This window comes from Podarcis liolepis (assembly GCF_965112155.1).
Source record: "Podarcis liolepis genome assembly, chromosome: 11".
NCBI lineage: Eukaryota > Metazoa > Chordata > Lepidosauria > Squamata > Lacertidae > Podarcis > Podarcis liolepis.
Window position 1 is genome coordinate 23,114,710 of NC_139565.1, and position 21,910 is coordinate 23,136,619.

General features: G+C 43.3%; 1 protein-coding gene and 1 long non-coding RNA gene across 5 annotated transcripts in view; both read left to right on the forward strand.

Annotated features, from left to right (window-relative positions):
- The window catches only part of LOC310688372, a 342,987-nt gene that overhangs the window by 126,124 nt on the left and 194,953 nt on the right, over positions 1-21,910 (forward strand). The window lies entirely within an intron of this gene.
- EPB41L4A (erythrocyte membrane protein band 4.1 like 4A) overlaps positions 1-21,910 on the forward strand; it is a 108,485-nt gene that overhangs the window by 890 nt on the left and 85,685 nt on the right. For 2 of the 4 annotated variants that reach the window (XR_014516821.1, XM_083464509.1), the window contains exon 2: positions 524-813. Coding sequence is in view for 2 of the 4 variants with exons in the window: in XM_083464509.1 (XP_083320635.1) it covers positions 715-813 (99 nt within the window). In the remaining 2 variants the exon portion in view is untranslated. Of the gene's footprint in view, positions 1-2; positions 122-523; positions 814-21,910 lie in introns of those variants that run through there. The other 2 variants (XR_014516822.1, XM_083464510.1) reach the window with 2 other exon arrangements.

Below are 21,910 nucleotides of genomic sequence, written 5' to 3' on the forward strand. Positions count from 1 at the left end.
TCTCTATTTGTAGCGCTTTACACAAAGGAGCAGCGCCGAAGCCGGGGAGGTGGGACGCGCGGCTACTCAAGCTTTCGCCTCAGGAATAAGGCTCGGGCGGCGAGACGCGCTATGGCAGCCGGTGTGTAGAGAGACAGAGGAAGAGGAGCGCGCGCCCGGGCACATGTCATTTTCTCAAGTTCTGGAGGCTAGAAAGGAGGGCGGCTGAAGGGCTGTTTGGCGCATAGGCGCCTTGAGGGAGGTCGTGTTTCCCCTGATCCGGGTTGGGGTGCCCACAGCAGGGCTACTTTTACCCATAGGGCTCCTGTGCTCCAAAGGTCAGCGCTTTATCATGGCTGAACCTCGAACAAAGAAGCCCACGGGGACTGAGAGGGGCTTGGACTGCAAACTTTAACCTGTGGAAACTTTTAATTTCGCTCTCTGCTGCCTAGCAACCAATGCCCCCCCCCCCACATGCAAGAAGAACTTTGGCTTTTTTTGTGGGATGTCTCAACAGGATTCTTTTCTCTCTCTCCTCCTCTAGCATTTAGCTGCCTCGCCATATGTGAAGCTGGAGCCTCCTCAACTTGACAAGGCCAAAGAAAAACCTGCTCTCTTCAGGGTTGCTGAGCCATATCATGTATTGTTCGCCGGCGCTGAGTTAATTCGCCCCCCCTCTTTTGCCTTCATCTCTTGCTCGCATTTGCCCTCTGACATCAAAGCACGGAGACCGCCATGGGCTGCTTCTGCGCAGTCCCGGAGGAATTTTATTGTGAAGTTCTGCTTCTGGATGAATCCAAGTTGACCTTAACCACCCAGCAGCAGGGGATAAAGGTAAGCAGTGTCTGCCTCCCGCTCTGTTTTCATTGGGGTTTCCCGGAGGCTTGCCAGTGGTGCTTGAAATGCTTTGTCTGGAGTTGAGCAATAAGGGGCAAATCTACATGGAAACATACTGTTCTCCAGAGAGTGCCTATCAAAACAAGCTGGCTTCTAATGACCAGGAAATAGACATGTCAAGTGGCATTTAACTTTGCATCACATTCCATTACCCAAGACGAAGTTGAATGAGTAAAAACCAAGAGGAACATAGAAGTCTTGAAGGTGAACAACAGGGTTTTAAGTGTCGACCGGTTGTCTTGTGACTTGGGTAGTGTGTATGAAGTATGTTATGTGATGTAATATTATAGAATTTAATAAAAGGAGAAATAGCACTTCGGTAACTTTGTCACAGAGGGTGAGATCTTTTGAAAATGTTTTCCTAGATGACTTCTTTGCTTTATATAATTTGCTTTGCGCTCTGATTTTCAGGAGTTGCAAGGGTGCTTAGCAATCAAAGATCTTACACTGGAAATCAGGCACTTTGAAATATATACTTGATCAGCAAAGATATTTTCAGAGTTTGTCTAATAAAATTATACTTGAGGCTTGCATAAGAAGTGTGCTTTTCAAAGGCTCAGAGTGCTAGTCTGCACCTGCTGAGGAGTCTGTTACTCACCAGCCCCTATTAAGCACATTTTAATTCTTGGTGATTTCAAGAAGAACCTTAATTATATTCCTATGTGCTCCATGCTCCTGTTGAAAAGGACGGCTGTAAAAAAGCTTTAACTTTGGATTTATTTATTTATTGAATTTACTGATATTTACTTGCCTACTAAAATGCTTATAACTCAGCTTTTAGGTGGTTCTTAGCACAAGAGCTACAGGAACCAATTCTCTAAACAGGCATTTGTGGGTCTTGTTCTAAGACAGTCTCTGTGGGATTGGGTCGTCAGTATTTCTGCTTGGGGAGGAAGACTATACATGCTAATCTTTTTCTATGTTGTTTTTTTTTTACTTCATAAGTCATTCAAATACTTATTGTGCATTCTGTTTTATAGAACTGAATGCTGATAGGCCATGTTTCACTAGTAAGGAATCCATCTTCTCTCCTGATGGAGAATAATTTTATGTGAATGTTTCTAGAGGGAAAGAGAAGGCGATTGTCTAGGAATTCTAAGTATATATGGCTGTACTGTATTCTCTTGGCTCTTTTGGTGGGTCAACAATATATTGTTATATGCCTTGATTTCTGTGCATGTGCTAGAGTTAGGACTCTAGAAGAAAGGGCTATGTGTTTATAATAGTGAAGTTGTTCATCTACAGGCAACTTACTATAAGAAATAGCCCTTTAACAAGAATTCAGTTTGACTTGTTTGTACACAAGTTTGTAAACGGAGGTTATCTTGAGTATAAAACTGCTTGAAATTGAAGCTGTCTGTGGCAGTTGGAAAATTTTGGCATTCAGTTAAGTGAAAGAAGAACTATTTGGAATTTGGTCTCACTAATTTCAGCAGGACTTATGTACACAGTGCTTAGGTTTTTATGCTAAGAGACGCTAGATTCATTTGTATTTGCTGATCCTGTGACTTTAGTGTAGGAATCTTAGTTGTACACCTAAGGGTCGCTTTATGCATTCTTTTTAGGGGGACATCTAAGATGATTTAAGGGCAAACTTTAATATGCAAATATGACCAATATGTGCTAAATAAGTGGATCATACAGATATTAAAAAATGAGGTTTTGAGTGGAACCAGGCTTGTATTTCTTTGCATTTTGAAAATGGTGGCATATCTATCTAATCTATCTAGTAATGAGCTCTAGTTCAGCAGATTTACATTAGAAAGGTATAAAAGTATGTAGTGATTTATTTTTAATTCATTCCTGGTGTTCAAAGTCTAGAGAATATGTCATACTGAAATGCCAGAATAGAGGCATCATCCCTGCAGCATAGTATCCTTGCAGCACAGAACAGCATAATCCGGGGAACAGGGCAAGTTAAAGGTTGTTATCTACCTTGCGTACATTGCAAATAGTTTACAAGTTGGTTGCTAATTGTAGGGATGTTGTTGTTTTACAAACACTTGCAGTTTTGTCTGAACTTCATATTTGTAAAAAATCAAGTGGTTCATGATAGAAGCAATTTATTCTAAACAGGTGTAACACGTTTGTTAATGTCACAATACTACAATGGATGCAATTTTCATAACTCTTACTAGTTAGAGTTAATTGTTTCTTGGGGATATAGACTTTATTTGTATTGTGTTATGTTGGCAGATCACCTGTTAGCCAATTCACCTGTTGACCTTTTGTTAATATGAAACCAGTGGTTCTTTGAATCAGTGCTCCAGGTTAGTACCTGCAGGGCCACTGTGGGGAAAGGATCTGGGTGCTGTGCAAGGGAAGTGTGAGAACATGATTTGCACAAAAGTTATTTACTGAAATATTTTAGTATCATGGGGAGAGGGAATTGGGAAGAGTGAACATGGGCCCAAATGCAATAAAAATATGTTGTTGAAGCTACCTGAGAAATTTCTGGACACTTTGAGGAACTGGGATAGGTGCAGTAATTTGCAGAAATGGGCCAGCAAACTGGGCAAAGACAAGGCAAGCATGCAAAGTTAAAGTAGATCTGTTAGTGGCTCTGATCATTTTTAGGCTGCGTACAAATGTACCATTTAAATGGTAGGCACCATGTGATCGGCTTGAGCTATCTGATGGTGACTTCACAAATCAGTAGACTGAACGAACTGCAGCTCACTCTTATGGTATTGAAAAGTGGGGGTACATCAGCAGAATGACATCTGCTCACTTGGAAATAAAAACCCCTGGGTTGCCATCTTATATCTGGCACACCCCACATAGCTTTAAATCATTTGCTACAGTAGGAGATAAATCAGATCCCTCCTGGTCTTGGCCTCTGCCCCTTGCCCCTTTTGCTGTGAAGTACAGTGGTACCTCTGGTTATGAACTTAATTCGTTCTGGAGGCCCATTCTTAACCTGAAACCGTTCTTAACCTGAGGTATCACTTTAGCTAATGGGGCCTCCCGCTGCCACCGCTTGATTTATGTTCTCATCCTGAGGTAAAGTTCTTAACCCGAGGTACTACTTCCGGGTTAGCGGAGTCTGTAACCCGGAGTGTTTGTAACCCAAGGTACCACTGTACTATTTGGAGTGGGAGGTGGGGACACATGACAGAACAATGGGAGAGAATCTGTAGCTGCTACTTCTGCACTGAGAAGACTTGAAGATATGCATCCAAGTTGCAGATTACATTATTCCCCCACCCCATGGCTTGGGATCTGATTCTCCATCCTGCTGTATAGTATTACAGTGTCGAATCAAAATAAATCCCCCCGCCCTCCAGTAGTACCTTAGAGACCAACTAAGTTTGTTATTGGTATGGTATAATTGGAATTACAGTGTGTGAATTAAGCAAACACATGAATGGGGTCAGTGATTCAGGTCATATCAATATGGTTCGCAAATGCTTCCTTGGAATTACATTGTAGAGACTAGTATATGTGAATGAGAAAGACAAAGAGGATTGCCACCTTGCAACCTGGATATACTCATGCATAGACACACTGGCAGAGGAAGAGGAGTGCGGGGAGAGTGCACTGTCCCCGGCAGCGTGATCCCGGTGGGGTGCCATTGGTGCTGCCCCCCACCCACGCTGGGCGCCACACCCCTGCAGGCTGTGCGCCACCCCTCCAGGATGCGTGCCACACCCACCCCCGCCTGCTCTCTGCCCCCCGGTGCCGGAGCATGAAACTCCGCCACTGTATAGACACACACGTGTGGTATATAGTCTGGTTACTGTTTCTTTGCTGTGAAGTTCCACACTGCAAGAAAGGGCATAACTTGTTGCATGGGCAAGAACAAAGTTGTAGACCTAAGTTATCAAGTCCACTTGTGTGTTTGCTTAGTACAGACACTGTTCCCTCCAGTGGTATAGTATTGCACTATGGGAAAGCAGCTGCTGTGCTGCTTGTGTGTAAAAGAGGATTAGATCCAATGATGTCCATGGGATTTGCTTTTGGATAAATCTGCTAAAGATCATAGACGTAATAAAGTTTACTTAGATGCACTGGCCACAGTAAACAGAAAACTTCCTAGATCGCTCTCCAAAGACATTGACTTGAAAGCACTGCTGCTTACGTGCCTGTCCACAGGTGGTTGCAAGTTGCCTGCAGGAAGACTTTTGCTGAACTCTTGTGTCTGCAGCAGATCTTGACATCCTTTTCTATATCGCTGTAGCTTTTGCATTCCAATTAAGGAGCACTAGGAAGTGAAATAAGTTGCTATCAGGAGAGAAGAAAAAGAGGTAGCAATGTGGTCTGTCTCAAGAGTAAAATTTTTGGAATTACTGCTTGTCAGAGCTGTCTGGTTAGGATTTAAGTAACCCTTGGTGTCAGCCATAGGTATTTGTGTAACCTGGGAGGACTTTGTATCCATTCTGAAGGTTTTGTGCTTCCTCCACTCATTTTCCCAGGGCCATGCACTTTGGACCTTTAGCCTAGTTATTTTACTGGTTTCTTGGACCCGCTTTCTAGAAAACAACCTACCTTACTGTTAAAATGGCTCCTGCTTGTTGTTGTTTAGTTGTGTCCGACTCTTCGTGACCCCATGGACCAGAGCACGCCAGGCACTTCTGTCTTCCACTGCCTCCTGCAGTTTGGTCAAAGGCTTTTGCTTAGCAGCTTTCAAATTCTGTTCCTAGGACCTCTGGAATTCCTTCTTGGGAGTTTCTCAGTGAGAAGATCAGTAATGGTGAACCGGCTTGCCAGAAAGATACCTAGCTTGATCAATAATTACTGGTACTTCCTTTGCAATGTTCAACCTGTGGATGTACTTTGGTTTGTGTGTGATAATGCTAAAGTCTGATAGGTGTTGCAGGCATCATGTATCAACCGAGTGTGTGCTGAGTGGTAAAATGAGCTGAAACCAAAAGACTATAAAGGAAAAGAAATATGAGGATGACAAAGTATCCCAAATAGTTGCTTTTCTGGAAGATGTGGAGACAGGCAAATTGGACACCTGGAAGTCTAGCATCCTTCAGCTTTGGGCCAAGAGTGGCCTTGCACCTCAAGAGCGAGAGCTGCCGTTGAATATCATCAAAGGCTACTTCATAGGCTTCAGACAAAACATCAATAATATCTGCTGGGCTTCAAATTACAGCTACCCTTTTGTTATTCAGTCCTTGAACTTCTGTGAGATTGTACCCAGTGGGACTGAAGAGGTTTCAACAATGCTGCTGCAAATGGGGAACACATTCAGCACCAATTCTGGCACTTTGGTTGCCCTAAACAGTTCTTCAACAAGGACAAGGACGCAGCTGCAACCCTTTGAATTCTTTTGGTAAGCTGGAGCATGAAAGCTCTTGAGAACTTCCTACAGACTGAAAAGGTGTCTGTGCAGAAGCAGGAATTGCTTATTACTGTGGGATTTACCCACAAATCCCCTCCAGCCCCCCACCCACTGCTGCTAGTTTGCTGAACCACTGTTTTTTTACCCAAAACTGATGGCTGCAGGATGAGAAGGTACTGCACAGCTCACGGTTCAACTCCACCACTAACTTACCAAACCATGACCTTACCTGTGAGATTAGGCATCCTCTCATTGTTAAGTAAGCAGCTATAGACAGCTATACTTGCAGTCAATTTTGGGTTGCTGGGGATGGGATTATGCTTTGGGAAGGCAGACTCCAAACAAGAGTGTACCAGTAAAAATAGGCCATTGTTGTTGCGGAAACAATTGTGGTAGCAGCAGTATTATTTTGTTGGTGGAAGAGGGATAAGAGAATTGAAGGCAGAGGCCCAGAAGAGCTGGAAGTCTCAGAAACTGGAAGTTATCTGCTGCTGAAGAGGTGGCAAACTGTGACGAAAGCCTGCCTGATGCCCTCCAGAAGTATTTGTCTACAGCTCCCATGAGCCTCAGCCAACATGGAGGACAGCAAAGGCTAGTACAAGGTAGCTGTGTATTTCTGGCACAAGTGGTATTGTTATAACTATCCAATTACAGCTTAAGGTTACATTATCTTTTAAAAACCCCAAAGGACTACAGTCGTAACTTGGCTCCCGAACGCCTTGGCACTCAGACATTTTGGCTCCTGAACGCCGCAAACCCGGAAGTGAGTGTTCCGGTTTGTGAATGTTCTTTGGAACCCGAATGTCCAACGGGGCTACCTGCAGCCAATCAGAAGCCGTGCTTTGGTTTCTGAACGTTTTGGAAGTTGAATAGACTTCCGGAATGGATTCTGTTTGAATTCCAAGGTACAACTGTATATGCAGTGGTATTTTTCTAGAAAAAGAGGTGCCGGAACTCACCATGAACAATTCTCTCATTCTATTAGAATGGCAACGGTGCCCACCTGAGAGGTGCTGGAACTGAGTTGCTGTGAGTTCCCCCTGAAAAAGCCCAGACTATATGGTGAGTTAGGTTTATGCTCAAAATGGCAAGCAAAGCCTGTTGGGTGCTGTCACTGCTCACATCCATACCATACATTTAAAGCAGGGGTAGGCAACCTAAGGCCTGTGGGCCAGATCCAGCCCAGTCGCCTTCTCAATCTGGTCCATGGACGGTCCGGGAACCAGCGTGTTTTTACATGAGTAGAATGTGTCCTTTTATTTAAAATGCATCTCTGGGTTATTTGTGGGGCCTGCCTGGTGTTTTTACATGAGTAGAATGTGTGCTTTTATTTAAAATGCATCTCTGGGTTATTTGTGGGGCATAGGAATTCATACATTTCCCCCCCAAAAATATAGTCCGGCCCCCCACGAGGTCTGAGGGATGGTGAACCAGCCCACAGCTGAAAAAGGTTGCTGACCCCTGATTTAAAGCATATGGCCTTTCCCAAAGAATCCTAGGAGCTATAATTCCCAGCACCTTGAACAGATTGCAGTTCCTAGGACTCTTTAGGGGGAAGTAATGTACTTTAAATGTATAGTGTGGCTTTGACCACAGACATGTTTTTAGCACCTGGCTAAGACTTTCCTCTTCACCTGGGTGATTGGAGTAATTTGATGCAGCCAAGTCAAGGCTTTATGTTAGTTCAGCTTTGGGTAGCTCTTAAGCTTCCACGCTACCCCGAGGAGGATGGTATTTTATTTTTAATCTATTGATCTGACAGCTTAATTTTTTATTGGCTCTTTTCAACAATTTTGCATGTTTAAAAACTTGATCGCAAAGCTGATTGTCGGGCTCCTAGAGAACAGCCCTGTGTTACGGAACTACCAACTAAATAAACATTAATTACACTTTAAAAATTGCAGGCGTAATGTTTCTAATAAGACCATATATCTGCCATAAGGGGACAGCATGAAGCTATGAAAGTTACCACATCTTCTTTGGTTGTTGTACAAATACTGCCTCGGCAATCAAATTGCAAAATACAATACAAAGTATAGTTATTGTCATTTCATAATTCTTTCTCAACCACAGGAGTCCTGCCAAGAATTGGAGTCCCCTACCCCCCAAGTTAATTTAAGTCTGTTTTCTCATAATTATAATTCCAAAGTTGGTACCATTGCAATTTTGCAACTTTCAGCGACACATAGCTGAATATAATTTATTTTGAAGGCGTTTCTAATAATTATAATTCCAAAGTTGTAGCTTTGCAATTTTGCAATTTTCAGTGAGACAAAGCTGAATATAATTTATTTTGAAGGAGTCGTCTTGTATGCAGCCTAAATTTGCTGCTGCTACTACAAAAGTTGAAATTAGGCAAGCAAAAGGAAGATTATTAGATTTTAAAAAAACACAATTCTTATGTTTTTTGCTTGCATTAGAAAATTACTGTTCATTAAAGCTAGTATAACAGCCTGAGCCAATAACATTAGAGCTCAAACCTCAGGCTGACCAGGAGGTAACTTCATTTAAAAATTAATGGGTTTCTGTCATGCTGTCATGCCAGTTTCATTAATTTAGTTAGATGCATCCTGGGAAAATAAAGTGTCTCAATACTCATTCATTATATAGATATTCCATGGAGAATTCAAAATTGCTGGTCTCATCTGTAAAGATGCAGGAAAAATTAGTAATCTATGTCAAATAATGACAGTCGTTTCGAAGAATGGTTAATTTATGAAAAGATTTGCAGGATCTTTTGTTCCTTTTGGTCTTTTCCAGATGAATAACAGAAATGTGGAAAGGCCTGATACTATATCATTCATATATATATATGCATAGAAATATATTAAAGTTTGAGATTTCTTACTACTATGCCAAAATTAGAAAGCCTTTTTTTAAAAAAAGATGCTATTTTCCAATCCATATTGCATATCATCAAGGAACAGAATGAATTAAAGCCTCATATTTCTGATTTAAAAAGCTTGTGCTGATGCAATCAGTCTTTAGTAGAGATGCCCTCACTTTTGAGAAGGCCTGCCTCTGCTGAGATGTTACTACAAAACTTTTGACTTTCATGGAAGGAAATTCCTATTTATCAAATTGAGAGTCACTCCTTGATTGGGCTGTGGCCTGGTACGGACCTGCTAACTGAACATGCTAACATCTCAGGAAAGAGAGACAAGAGTATAGGGTTGCTCTCACTGCTTCTAGTTAGACTCCACTGGTAGGGGCACTGCCTGGCCAAGCTAATAGGAGTTTGCTAGCGGTTGTCCGGACCCTCCAAGTGCCCCTGTTTTCCAGGGACAGTCCCGGATTTACAAAAGCTGTCCTGGTTTCTGATTTCATAGAATCATAGAATCATAGAGTTGGAATAGACCACAAGGGCCATCGAGTCCAACCCCCTGCCAAGCAGGAAACACCATCAGAGTACTCCTGACATATGGTTGTCAAGCCTCTGCTTAAAGACCTCCAAAGAAGGAGACTCCACCACACTCCTTGGCAGCAAATTCCACTGTTGAACAGCTCTTACTGTCAGGAAGTTCTTCCTAATGTTTAGGTGGAATCTTCTTTCTTGTAGTTTGGATCCATTGCTCCGTGTCCGCTTCATCAGAGAAATGTTGGAGGGTATGTTGGTCTGGGTAGGCCTCAGGCATACAAATGACAGGGAGAAGATTAAGCTAGAGCCCCTCTTCCTGACATCTGTTTTTCTATGTTGAATGATGTTTTTCTACAGTGAAGCACAGTGAACCCACACCTACAGGTAAAACAGTACAATCAAGACATAGGTATACCACTTCACCTACTGTCTGTAGGAACTAAGCATAAAAGGGACTCTCTAGCAGGTATGATTTATGCTGCAAGATGAATGCTGAGGCCTGTGTTACTGTGCAAACCTTTATTGAGGATGGTCTTGAATGACCACTTGACATGTGGTAAAACCAAGCTGTGCTTGGCACACCACAAAAGCTTTCTGGACGATGATAATATTGGCTGAGATAGGTTTCTGCACGACACACAACTCAGAAATGGCTGCTGTGGAACCTTTCCCTCAAAGCTGGTGTCACTTTCATTTACCTGGATGGTGTTAGGGGTAAGGAAAAGCAGGAAGGTCTCTGGACTGCTCAGGTGTCCCAGCAGAGCCAACATGGCCACTTACCTGTTGATACATTGTCCAAGTTCGTGGTTGCGTGATACTGATGTTGTGTGGGTGCCTCTGCAGTATCGCCTCACTGTTTTGGTTGCTTCACAAGCACTCCGTATGAGATGAACAAAAGCTGCTATGCATTGAAGTGGTTGTGTGAACCTGGCCTTGGTAGAGATGAAAAGTAAAGCAGACCATTTTCATTTTTGTATAGGCAATGTGTGCCTATGGGAGTTAGGCACCTTTCAGAATCTCAGCCTTCTTCGTAGAACTTCATTCACCAACATCTGGGATAGGTTTGGCTGTCTATGTTGTTTTATGCATGCTCCAAATACTTGTGAAGTTATTCTATCATTCTTTTGAAAAACAAAATACCAGTCTTAATACAGATTGCTTCCCCCCCCATACCCAATATTCATAGTCAAAGGCAACGTAGTCACTGGTACGGTTGGATCATCAATTGCTGATTTGTAGGAGGGAAACTAAATACATCCTAATGAAAACATGCAAATTAGTCATAAAAGTGGAAGAAGTGAAATGGACGATGAAAGGAAAGTGTTAGTCTGCTGAGATTACTGCTAATATTGTTCAGTAGTATAAATGGAGGAGACTCTTGAGAGTCCCATGGACTGCAAGAAGATCAAACGTATCCATTCTTAAGGAAATCAGCCCTGAGTGCTCACTGGAAAGACAGATCGTGAAGCTGAGGCTCCAATACTTTGGCCACCTCATGAGAAGAGAAGACTCTCTGGAAAAGACCCTGATGTTGGGAAAGATGGAGGGCACAAGAAGAAGGGGACGACAGAGGACGAGATAGTTGGACGGTGTTCTCGAAGCTACAAACATGAGTCTGACCAAACTGCGGGAGGTAGTGGGAGATAGGAGTGCCTGGCGTGCTCTGGTCTATGGGGTCACGAAGAGTCGGACACGACTAAACGACTAAACAACAACAGTACAAATGGAGCTCGCTATAGGTGTAATTACCGGTAATGAAATGTCTTCTGGACATAAAATTTCCAAAAAAACTATGCTGCAGTCTTACGCTTCATTACAGTTTAGACTTTAGAGAGACTGGTGGCAGCATTTGAGTAGCCACGTAACGTTAATTTGAGCTTCCACCTTGCCTCTCCATATGCTTGTTACGACCTATAACACCATAAAACATCAAAATACTGTCACAGTAAATCATTGTACAGTCACAGCTTAACAACAGCGAAAAATATAGATGTATAAAAAACCAGCCTAATAGTGATAGCCGTGCCTGAAGGCTATTTTAAATTAAAATGTGTTCCATTATTTTTTAAATCTGAAAAGGAAGTTGCCACATAACCTCAAAGAGATCATTCGACAGACAGGGAGCAACTGCAGAAAAGTCCCTGCTTCCATTCAAAGAAAGAGGAAAGATAATGACTGTGTTACAAAGATGTCACTGGCTGTAATCCTCAAAATACTTTCGAGGAGATAAATTCCACAAAAAATATTGATTATACAAATTAGTAGAGCTTACTTCCAAATCAATGTGTTTATGAATGAGGTAGTTATAGAGACAGAAAGCGGATGAGATGAGGTTCAAAAACCACATGCAACATTTATGTTTTACCATTGGCATTCCCAGTCCCCTTTTGTATCACAGTAAGAAACAAGGGGGAGGAACAATTTCAACTGGGGTTGTGTTGCTGTGGGTAAGGTTCTAATTCTTTGCTCCCATGCTGATTTCGATTCTGAACTCCTAGATGCTTTTAGCCGTAGAGGAGAAAACTGACAAGCATGAGAGATTAAGACTATAAATTCCCTACACAATGAATGGCTTCAGACAAGGTGAATTAAGTTAGGGAATTGGTGTGAGAATCAGTGGTTAGGTTTCTCCCCCTTGACATGGACCTGATCTAGAGTTATCCCCTTCCACAGTTCCATTTTATAAAATACAGTAAATAGATGTTGGGAGTTTCCATTGCAGAAGTCCAATGTCATGTATACTTTGACCTTCAGGGTACACTGAAGAAGTACAGGAGTTGAAATGTTCTGAGAAGTCTTTCTAGAAACTAGACCCTTTCTCTGAATTAGTATTCATTTGTATGATCTCTTCACATACTTTATTTTATTTTAAGGAGAAGCGTGTTAAGAAAAAGAATGCTTAATGCATAACTGAAGAATTGCATTTCACAGAGTTTAGCCTTGTCATCCTGCCAAGTCAAATGTTGCTGTTTAGTGAATCTGTCTTGATCTGCATCATTAGTGAACATACCCAGCCTTTCCTAAATATTTTTGAAATAGCAACTTATTTGGCTTCCTTCCTAACTTTTTGTGTTTGACCTTGTTTCTGTTAATGCATACTGAAAAGGAAAATGCCTCTCTACATGCCATAGAGATAACAGTAGAAGTAATGAATAGATCATAGAATTTTAGAGTTCGAAGGGACCCTCAGGTTTATCAAGTCCAATCCCCTATGGTGCAGCTGCCCCAGACAGGGATCAAACCCGCAACCTTGGCATTATCAGCACCATGCTCTAACCAGCTGAGCTATCCAGGCTCTTCAATAACAGTAAGGGCTTTTTGTACATAGTTGTTTGGTGGAGGACATCGTTCTTGAATGGTAAACAATTGGTGCATCTGCATGTTCCTGTATAACACCAAATACCTCCAATAACTCCAATATAGGGAAAGGTCAGCACTAAGGAATAATGGTTTCTGCTCATTGTAATATACCAGCATAAAATTAAAGGTCAATACCTGTAATTTGTTAGCACTCTGGAAAGCACCTTCATACTAGGGAGTCCAACTCTAAGGAAGTACTTTCCAAGCAGATAATGAAGTCAGTGATGACTCAACAAGGCTTACCTTTTGTGGAAGGAAAGTGTGGTATAAATTAAGTTTTCTTCTTTGGCAATCACTCGTGGCTGAGTAAGATTGTCTTCCATGAACACAGTTTTAACAGTGAGCCCGTAAGTGACTGTGGAGGCCAGTTCTGGATCTACATGTCCTTTGATGGTGGGGACATAGGATTCTGGGCGGGAGTTGATCATGGTGAGGGTTTGCCAAGCGTACCTTCCTCTTAGCATATTTCTCCCTTTTATCCTGAGTTTGAGCATCTTCAAAGTCCATGACACCTTTGGTAAAGGCTGTTCTCCAGTTGGAGTGCTCACAGGCCAGTGTTTCCCAGTTGTCGGTGTTATACTACATTTTTAAAGATTTGCCTTGAGAGAGTCTTGAAACCTCTTTTGTTGACCAGCAGCATTACACTTTGCATTTTTAGGTTCAGAATAGAGTAGTTCTAAATTAAGTAACTCTTGCTTTGCTTTTCAACTTGGTGCATCATCAACTGCACATATAGTGCGTCAGGGTAAATACTAGAAACATTTAAAAATTAAGTGTGGATACCTAATTTATCAAAACAAAACAGGAGACTTTCTGGAGACTTTGAAAGTCCATCCTTTCTTAATCCAATGATTAGTACAGTATCAAAATATGGTACCTGGAATTGAAGATTCTTAACTCCTTAGGAAAGTGATGATTGCTTGGGAATCAGTAACAGTAGCATTGATAATTTGCTGCCAATATGCTTTGGCAAGGTTGAGTTTTGCAAACACTTTGCCCTCAGCAAGAACATTCAGCAGTCAATTAATCACAAGAACTAGATAACAATACTGTTTAAGTGCCTTACAGTGTGCTTGTAAGCTCTGCAGTCTTTCCTTACCATTTGACTTTAGTGCTGGCACAATTGTTGTGGTCATTTTAGATTCTCAAGCTGCTATTCAGTTAATTTTGTTTCTTAAGGGCAAAATGTGCATTTCTGTTCTCCAAGCAAAATAGTGTAATGGCTGGATCTTGATATAGCTCTCCTTTTGGAAGCTTTCTTACTGGGTGGGGGCGGCAGCTTGGAAAACCTGTACTAATGGTATGAACATGTTGGACATAGTGGTGTGAATCAGGTCTTTTCTAGTGGTATGAACTAGGTTCTTTCTAAGAGGCTCTTATGGACTTCCTTCATGTGAAAAATGTGCTCTATTATTGAGCTATAGCTCTTCCTTGAAGTTTATAAGTAGGTGTCAAGTCAATGTGTAAAGGGAGTACAGAATAATACTTGCTGTCCCTGCTCCTAACTTCCAGCATTGTTCCTTTGTGAACAAAGCTACATGTGTTACAAGATGTAAATGCATATTTGTGCATGTGACTGCAGTGTCCCTAATCCAATCTTATGGCAATCTTTCTGGGTACAGCTTACGAACATATAGTTTTTTGTTTCCAAAACAATGGTCAACATGTGAAGGTTAGTGGCAAGAATTGCTGGTGATATTCTGTTTCCTTACCACAGGTTGTCCAAAACAGCTTTAGTTGTTTTGGGCAGACATGTATACATTGATGCACTTAGTTTAGACGACAAATATAGTTGCATACAGATTTGCACTCTGAGCAAAGTGAAAATTTACACTCAGGTATAGATGGAGGAATATTTAATTTCTGATGTTAATTCATTTCAGGTCAGTTCTATGTCTAGATAACAGTTACATTGGTAGAAGCAGTGGCGTAGCGTGGGGGGTGCAGGGGGGCCGGCCGCACCGGGCGCAACATCTGGGGGTTAGGCTTAGGGGGCGCAAATCCACGGGTTAGGGGGCGCAAATTACTTGCCTTGCCCCGGGTGCTGACAACCCACGCTACACCACTGGGTAGAAGTTTTGAATGTGGTGTATCGGAAAGTGATCCATCTGAATATGTTTACCTGGGGACCTTCTGAACAAAGATGTTTTCTTTTATCTAAAAAAAGAGAGAACATCTTTGCCTAGCAAGCCTCTGAAGAACTCTGTCTAAGACTGATGAGATTACCTTTGAAGATATGCACAGAATCATTTGCACAATTGAAGTAAGATGTGACAGTGTCATGGAAACAGAAGTATTGACATGTGGTGGAAACATCTTCAAAGAGCAGATGTAAAATCGGGGCCACAATAGACTTGGATCAATCCCAGTGAGAAAAACAAAAAATACAAAACTCCCCAAACAAAATCTTTGAAGTTTAAACAAAATCTCTGAAATTCTTAAGTCTCACCTTCTTCAGATATTTTCAAGAAAAGAAATGCAAGGCCATGGATGTTTGGTTGAAAGCTTTTAATTATATGTAGTAATATATTCTCAAGATGCAAGAAGAAAATAGTTTTAAATTCAGACAGTGTCTTTTATCTCCTCTTCCCTTCGTGTAACGCCTTTCTTCAGAGAATCTTTTCGCTTTCCCTTAATTTACTGCTATTTCTATTCTAAAAGCCCTAGCTAAGATCAGCATCCTTTCATGCAAGTTTCCACTTTGAACAGATCAGTCAAATGCTGAATGAAAAACAAACAACATAACCCATTGTCTGTGTTTTGCAATGAAGAATATTATAAAGGGGTTAGTGTGAAATGTTGTGCCTGTCGAAATCCAGTGTGGTTTACCATCTGCTTTTGATCTAGGTACTTCTAAGCCAATGGAGAAGTTGGTAGCAGAGCAAAATTCACTATTTAATTTATCATCTCACTCATTTCCGAAGTCGAAATCCATTGTCTAATCCGGATGTCTAAACTGCACGTGCAGCCCAATCCTGTGTGTATTTAATCAGAAGTAAGTCCCACTGATTTGAATGGGAGTCGCTCCCAAGCATAGGAACCAACTCCTAGGGGCTGAGGAGGCTTTGGCTCCCCCAATAAAATATTTGAGGGAGCCGCCTCCCCCCCCAAATAGAGTGTGTGCACCGTATCATGTGATCGATTTTGCAGGGTGGGGCTTACCTGGGCCCCTGAAATATTTTATTCAAGTTGGCACCCCTGCTCCCCAGTCAGTATGCATAAAATCACAGCTGCACTCTTAATTGGTCTTCAGATTGCCCACTGAATACTGAAAGTATTCTTGATACAGCTCTTGACTTTATAAAAAATGCATGCATTTGCTCTGTGTTTATAGGCCCTTTTAAAGGGATAACTTACAAGAGTTGTTGAATCATAGAATCATAGAGTTGGAAGAGACCACAAGGGCCATCGAGTCCAACCCCCTGCCAAGCAGGAAACACCATCAGAGCACTCCTGACATATGGTTGTCAAGCCTCTGCTTAAAGACCTCCAAAGAAGGAGACTCCACCACACTCCTTGGCAGCAAATTCCACTGTCGAACGGCTCTTACTGTCAGGAAGTTCTTCCTAATGTTGAGATAGGATCTTCCTGTGTAGAGCAACTGCATGAATGGTGGAGAACATGCTATGATACAGATCATGGGCACAATCAAGAGGGGCAGCCTACACCTATTTGTATTGGAGGAAAGCTCCCATTGGTACTATGGATGAAGCAGATGGGCCTGTCCTTGCCGCTGCTTGCCCACCAGGTTTCTCTTACGCACAGCAACCCAGGTCATGTGGGCGGGGAGGGGGGGGGTTGCAGTGATTTTTAGGAAGTCATTAGTCTGCACCAGGAGTCCTATTGGGAAGACCCAGTTTTCTGAGTGCATGTTCTGGAAGTTGGGCAATAGGGGCAGTACAGGATTCCTATTGGTGTACCGACCTCCCCGCTGCACCAAGGATTCCCTGCCCGAGCTGCTTCAGGTCGTGGCGGATTTGCTCCTGGAGACACCTAGCTTGGTTGTCCTGGGGGATTTTAACATCCATGCCGACACGACCTTACAAGGGACCGCTCGGGACTTCGTGGAAAGCATGGCCTCCATGGGGCTGTCCCTGAATAGGTTTGGCCCAACTCATAGCCGTGGACATGCCTTAGACTTGGTGTTCACTTCTATGGATGTTGGTGATCTGACACTAACTAAAAGCGAAACAAAAGAAGTGCCATGGTCAGATCACTTCCTGGTGCAAGTGGACTTCTCCGCAACCCTTCCCCTCTGCAGGGAGGTGGGACCGATTCGGATGGTCCGCCCCCGCCACTTAATGGATCCAATTGGCTTCCAGAGAGTGGTAGGGGATGCTTTATCCCAAGTTAATGGCCTTTCAGCTGATTCCCTGGTGGCACGCTGGAATGCGGAGTTAACCAGGGCTATTGACTGTCTGGCTCCGAAGCGCCCTCTCTGATTGCATGGAGCCCGGACAGCCCTGTGGTTTTCCCCAGAGCTGAGGGTGATGAAACAATCGTTGAGACGGCTAGAGCGCCGGTGGCGGAAAACTCATTCTGAATCAGACCGGACACGGGTTAGAGCTCAACGTCGAGCCTACCAAGTGGCAATGGCGACGGCGAAGAGGGGCTTCTTCGCCGCCTCCATTGCATCTGCAGAAAACAGCAGCAGGAGACTTTTTCAGGTGGTTCGCAATCTATCGGAACCACCTGTACCACCGGGGCCTGGTAGGGACCCCAAGATCTCCTGCAATGCTTTTGCAAAGTTTTTTGCAGATAAAATCGCTCAGATTCAGAAGGAGGTAGACTCCACCGTGGGAGCAGGGCCAGGGTGGGAGAGTGCTAGAGTTCTGTCTGGTCCTGTTACATGGGATCAATTCCAATCTGTTACCTCCGAGGATGTGGACAGGCTGCTTGGACAAGTGAAACCGACCACCTGTCTCCTTGATCCTTGCCCATCCTGGCTGATAAAAGCGAGCCGGGCGATGGGCTCTGCGGGGTGGTGAATGCTTCCCTCTGTGAGGGAGCCTTCCCAGACCCGCTGAAAGAGGCGGTCATTAAACCGCTTCTTTAAAAAACATCCTTAGACCCGGCCAATTTGGCCAACTATCGCCCAGTCTCAAATCTGCCATTCTTGGGCAAGGTGATTGAGTGGGTGGTTGCTGAACAACTCCAAGCACGCCTGGAGGAAACGGACCATTTGGATCCCTTCCAATCGGGATTCAGGCCTCACCATGGGACTGAAACTGCCTTGGTCGCGCTGGTTGATGATCTCCGGCGGGCTAGGGACAAAGGTGAGAGCTGTTTCCTAGTTCTGCTGGATCTCTCAGCGGCCTTTGACACCATCGACCATAACATCCTTCTGGACCGTCTAGAGGGGCTGGGAGCTGGGGGCACTGTTATACAGTGGTTCCGCTCCTTCCTCCTGGGCCGTGTCCAGAAAGTGGTGGGGAGGGATGAGTGTTCAGACCCCTGGGCTCTCACTTGTGGGGTGCCTCAGGGTTCTGTCCTCTCCCCCATGCTTTTTAATATCTATATGAAGCCGCTGGGAGAGATCATCAGGGGGTTTGGACTGGGTGTTCATCAGTATGCAGATGACACCCAGCTCTACCTCTCCTTTAAATCAGAACCAGTGAAGGCGGTGAAGGTCCTGTGTGAGTGCCTGGAGGCGGTTGGAGGATGGATGGCGGCTAACAGATTGAGGTTGAATCCTGACAAGACAGAAGTACTGTTTTTGGGGGACAGAGAGCGGGTTGGTGTGGGGGATTCCCTGGTCTTGAATGGGGTAACTGTGCCCCTGAAGGACCAGGTGCGCAACCTGGGAGTCACAGCAGTTTGGACTCACAGCTGTCCATGGAGGCGCAGGTTAACTCTGTGTCCAGGGCAGCTGTCTACCAGCTCCACCTGGTACGCAGGCTAAGACCCTACCTGCCCGCAAACTGTCTCGCCAGAGTGGTGCATGCTCTAGTTATCTCCCGCTTGGACTACTGCAACGCACTCTACGTGGGGCTACCTTTGAAGGTGACCCGGAAACTACAATTAATCCAGAATGCGGCAGCTAGACTGGTGACTGGGAGTGGCCGCCGGGACCACATAACACCGGTTCTGAGAGATCTGCATTGGCTCCCAGTACGTTTCCGAGCACGATTCAAAGTGTTGGTGCTGACCTTTAAAGCCCTAAACGGCCTCGGTCCTGTATACCTGAAGGAGCGTCTCCACCCCCATCGTTCAGCCCGGACACTGAGATCCAGCGCCGAGGGCCTTCTGGCAGTTCCCTCATTGCGAGAAGTGAGGCTACAGGGAACCAGACAGAGGGCCTTCTCGGTAGTGGCGCCCGCCCTGTGGAACGCCCTCCCATCAGATGTCAAAGAGATAAATAATTACCTGACATTCAGAAGACATCTCAAGGCAGCCCTGTTCAGGGAAGTTTTTAATATGTAATGCTGTACTGTTTTTAACACTGATTGGGAGCCGCCCAGAGTGGCTGGGGAAACTCAGCCAGATGGACGGGGTATAAATAATAAATAATAAATTATTATTATTATTATTATTATTATTATTATTATTATTATTATTACTAACAGGAGCTTTCTTCCTGATGCAAATAACAGGAATGGGGACTTGATCTAGTTTAAAACCATAGCAGGGGGTTAAAGGGTTAGAGCGCCCAATCCCCTTTGTCCTGATTCAGGTCCCACACCTGCTATTCACTGTAAAATAACAACAAAAAAGTCAAAATATAAAAATTCCTTCCAGTAGCACCTTAAAGACCAACTAAGTTAGTTCTTGGTATGAGCTTTCGTGTGCATGCACACTTCTTCAGATACACTGAAATAGAAGTTGCCAGATCCTTCTATATAGTGAGAAGGTGGGGAGGGGTATTACTCAGAAGGGTGGTGGGAATGGGTGATTGGCAGATAGCTGAGATGAGCCTTCTGAGTAATACCCCTCCCCACCCTCTCACTATATAGAAGGATCTGGCAACTTCTATTTCAGTGTATCTGAAGAAGTGTGCATGCACACGAAAGCTCATACCAAGAACTAACTTAGTTGGTCTTTAAGGTGCTACTGGAAGGAATTTTTTTATTTTGACTATGGCAGACCAACACGGCTACCTATCTGTAACTGGAACAAAAAAGTCATTTTTAGTTGCTTTAATGATAACCAGACAAGCTTGGCGCTAAAGTGTGCGTGAAAAGGGAAGGATGGTGCAAGGATGATGACATTGTTAGTGTGGGAGTTTTGGAGAAATTGTCATTTATTGGAACTCTGCTACTGACAGCAGATCTAGTCTAAATGGTAGAGATCTGTACAGGAATTCAGTCATGCTGTAGCTTACAGATGTAAATTTTGATGAACTGGTGTGACTCAACCTTCCTCTTCTACTGACCGGTCAGCTTGACATCAATACAGTGCTACCTTGAGTTACAAAAGCCTCAGGTTACAAACACTTCAGGTTACAAACTCCTCTAACCTGGAAGAGTTACCTTGAGTTGAGAACTTTGCCCCAGGATGAGAACGGAAATCGTGTGCCGGCGGCGCAGCAGCAGCAAGAGGCCCCATTAGCGAAAGCACGCCTCTAGTTAAGAACAGTTTCATGCTAAGAATGGACTTCCAGAATGAATTAAGGTCGTAACTAGAGGGATAAGACAGTAAGCAGGAGAAGTTAGTATGTTATAAACCAGAAGGGGAAGTCATGGGGGTGGGGGTAATCGGGAATTTATTTTGTGATTATATACATGTGATTATGTGAAAAATGTAAAACCCAATAAAAAATTATATATAAAAGAAGAGAGAATAATACTTCCACTTTTGATCAAATACTTTTTGGGGGGTGGGAAGGAACGCGCTGTTTTGGGTTTTTTTAGAATAACATTTAGAAATGTACAAAGTTTTCCTCCTTTGTATCCTTCTTACATTATTTCTAGGTCAGCAGTATGGAGAACTGGCTCATATACCGGTACATATTCAGTACATTCTGTTGAATATCCACACCCGTTTCAGGTGCAGCAGGTTTGTGAATTTCCAAGGGGGTCCTAAGGATGGGAAAAGGTCACTTAGTTCTTTCTCTGGACTCTGCACACTTCTCTGTGGAACAGGTGAACAGGCAAACAGCCTTTTCCCAAATATGTATCATACCTTTTCCATAGAGGAAGTTGTCAAAACTCAGAGAAAAGAAAAGTACCGTATTTTTCGCTCTATAACACGCACCAGACCATAACACGCACGTAGTTTTTAGAGGAGGAAAACAAGAAAAAAAATATTCTAAATGAAATAGTGGATATATGATTTTTGTGGTTCATGCTGTGGCCACAGACATGTGATCTGACAGTGAGTTTGGAGTAGCCCAATGCAAAAATCCTGAGGATCCATGTGGATCCATGCTTTGTAACCACAGAGGAGGGAAGGAAAGGGAACCATGGATCCTCTGCTCACGACTGCAGCAGATCCCCCCTGCCACCCGCAGGCATTCGCTCCATAACACGCACAGATATTTCCCCTTACTTTCTAGGAGGAAAAAAGTGAGTGTTATGGTGCAAAAAATACAGTACCTTTTGGTTCCATTCTCCTTTTCCTTGTGGAGCTTAAAGGCTAAAAAATGATCTGTGTGCCTCACAGCCTGTATCTACTTGCAGGCAAGTGAGAACAAAATTGGTTTTTTTGTTTCTGTGTTTTACTTTTCATTATGGGGGACATGGAAAGCAAAATCAGAAGAAATTCATTGTATGTACTTATAAAAATATCATACAATCCTGCAGAGGGGATTATAAACTCAGTATTATTGAATAAATGCAACAAATGGCTTTGATTGTCAAGAAGCTTCTTTCTGAAAGCAAATTTTAATTAGTTCCCATGTATACAGCACTAGAGAGCATAGCTTAGAGGCAAACATTTCTTTATCAGTGTCAGTAGCAGCTGCTTCTATCTTAAAATGGTAAAAATCTGCTCTTAATTAAGCTGTATTAACATGCACACTGGTCTTCATTCTGGTGTCAAAAATGAGAGTTAAGCTTAACTGCACCACTGATTTTTTAAAATGGAGA